Genomic DNA, 2457 nt, shown 5'->3' with positions numbered 1-2457 from the left:
CATCAACTAACATAACATTGGAGATAGTAGTAGATGAAGGATTACCTACACTACCTTTTCCAAGTATAGCTCCATTGTTGTTATCTCCATAAGTGACGAACCCCTTCTTCTTTGGCACAAAGTTAATGAATAGAGATATGCCACCCGTCATATGTCTTGAGCATCCACTATCAATATATCACATCTTTTCCATAGAGTCAAGACATTCAACCTATGGAATTAAACAAGGGAGATCGGTACCCAATTTTCATTGGATCCTTGGAAGTGAGTGAAATCAATGTTGCATTTGGGTAACCATTGAGAAGCTCCTTTAGGAACAAAAACTTTCCTAAACTTAGAATTTTCAATAGTATGACCATTCTTTCAACAATAATGATAAGATAGGTTATGATGAGATGTACTTTTTCCACTTAAATCCTTTTTGAATTTTTTATGCTTTTTTTGAGAATGGTTCAAAGACCTTTCAAACTTAGATGGATCAATAGAAAATGTAATATTTGGTTGTAAGGCATTGTCTAATTTGACTCGAAGAACATTTATTTCTTCTTGCCAAACATTACAAGATCCATAACCAAACCTAGAAGATTTTTCATCCTCAATCTTGTCCTTTTGAATATCTAACATAGATAGCTTAAGTGCTTCCATTTTATTTTCCTATTCTAGGACCTTAGCTTCTAATTGTAAACATATTTTTTCATGTGAGGCTAACTTCTTAAAAATATTAAAAAAACATCTTGTACTTGAGAATAAGATAAATCACTAGTAAGCCCAAGTTTAGAAGGACTTATATTTTTCTTCTTCCTTCCATTTTCCATAAGACAAATTCGGGTCGATTCTACACTTGAAGTATAACTTTCATCGCTTGAGGAATAACTTGCAATCTTATAAGCAATGTAGACTCTTCTAGACTTGCTATATTTATTGTGATGCCCTTTCGCATTGTCTTTCTTAATCATGGGACATTTCGGTCTATAGTGACCAACTTCACCTAAATTATAATAAGAGCTTACAAATTTACCTTTCCTATTCTCATCATATTTTGAGGACTTGGATTCTTTTCTAAATTTGACTATGTTCCTTTTAGAGTGCCTGACTCTATTCTTCCTTATATACCTTTGGTATTTCTTAACAAATAATCTAAAATCATCACCATCGGAATTCTTGTCATCCCTTTCTTCACAATCACTTTGCTCATTCTTTAAGGACTTTGAGCTTGAAGTATTTAGAGAAATAAACTTTGTTACTTCCTCCTTGTCTTTGCCTTTCTCCTTCTTCATCTTCTTTTCATACTATTTTTCGTGTTTTTCTAAGCAAGTGAGTTCTTGCTCGTGTTCTTCCAATTTTCCAAACAAAGTAGTGAGATCAAGTACTTTAAGATCATTCGCCTATTTGATTGCGGTGACCTTGGGTTGCCATTCTCTATTAAGATATCTCAAAACCTTATTAGTAGCAATATTATTGGAAATAGGCTTACCTAGATCATTCAACTGGTTAATAATATGTGTGAATCTCTTTTTCATACCGACAATGGTTTCAACATGCTTCATACAAAAGAGTTTAAACTCTCGATTCAATGTGTTAACTCTAGATTGTTTGACCTCATTAGTTTCCTCATGGGCAACTTCTAATGCGACCCACATGGTTTTGGCAGTTTCACAATAGGAAACACGATAATACTCATCAACACCTAATACAGATATGAGAATACTTTGTGCCTTCCAATCATGTGACCACAACTTCCTATCATTATCATCCCATTGACTTTCCGATTTTGGTATGGTGACACCTTCACCATTGGTCATTGTAATTTTGTTAGGACCATTGATGATGGTATCTTATACACCCTTACCAACGGAGTTGACATGTATACACATACAAGCTTTCCAATAGACATAATTCTCATTGGTAAAAATATGTTCTCTATTATACTCCCCTTTAGGTTCAGTAGCCATTATCTAATAAGAAAATCTTAAGCACAAAATGAACGGAACCTCGTGATACCACTTGTTATATGTTAGGATAAGATCTAGAGGGGGTGAATAAATCACAAGTTAAAACTTGAACCAAAATTGGTTTTGAAAACGTTTTTAGCACGGAAGCAAGTTTCAAAATTTTCCCGGATAAAAAATCGTCTAACCGAACCTACTATCGAAAAGCTCAGATATGCGTAGAGGTGTCAATGTAATGATAATAATCCATAAGTCAATCAACATCAATTAAGCATAACTAGTTGAATATAATACAATAGGAAAAGTTTATCTCCAATGAACAAAGCACAAAGGGAAGGTGTTAACACCTAAAGTGTCCTAGGTACTCCTAGGGAGCCCTTTTTTATCTGTGCATATGTGTTTGGTATAAAAGATGTTTGAGAAAAATAGAGTGTGGGGATGAGAAAAAAGAATTCATTGATTATATTTTTGTGTTTTACAAGACCTTCGGTCTTGTGCCTACGTACCA

General features: G+C 34.0%; 1 protein-coding gene across 1 annotated transcript; it reads right to left on the bottom strand.

Moving 5' to 3' along the window:
- Positions 1–1385: 1385 nt before the first annotated feature.
- On the bottom strand, positions 1386–1802 carry LOC127082159 (uncharacterized). Its single transcript, XM_051022384.1, has one exon. The coding sequence runs from the start codon at positions 1800–1802 to the stop codon at positions 1386–1388; it is 417 nt and encodes a 138-aa protein (XP_050878341.1).
- Between the last annotated feature and the right edge of the window lie 655 nt (positions 1803–2457).

This window comes from Lathyrus oleraceus, chromosome 5 (assembly GCF_024323335.1).
Source record: "Lathyrus oleraceus cultivar Zhongwan6 chromosome 5, CAAS_Psat_ZW6_1.0, whole genome shotgun sequence".
In the NCBI taxonomy this organism is placed as follows: Eukaryota; Viridiplantae; Streptophyta; class Magnoliopsida; order Fabales; family Fabaceae; genus Lathyrus; species Lathyrus oleraceus.
This window is presented reverse-complemented; position numbering and strand designations above follow the sequence as displayed.

Excerpts from the sequence above, each read along its gene's own strand:
- LOC127082159 (XM_051022384.1), bottom strand. The coding sequence starts at position 1,802 with ATGACCAATGGTGAAGGTGTCACCATACCAAAATCGGAAAGTCAATGG.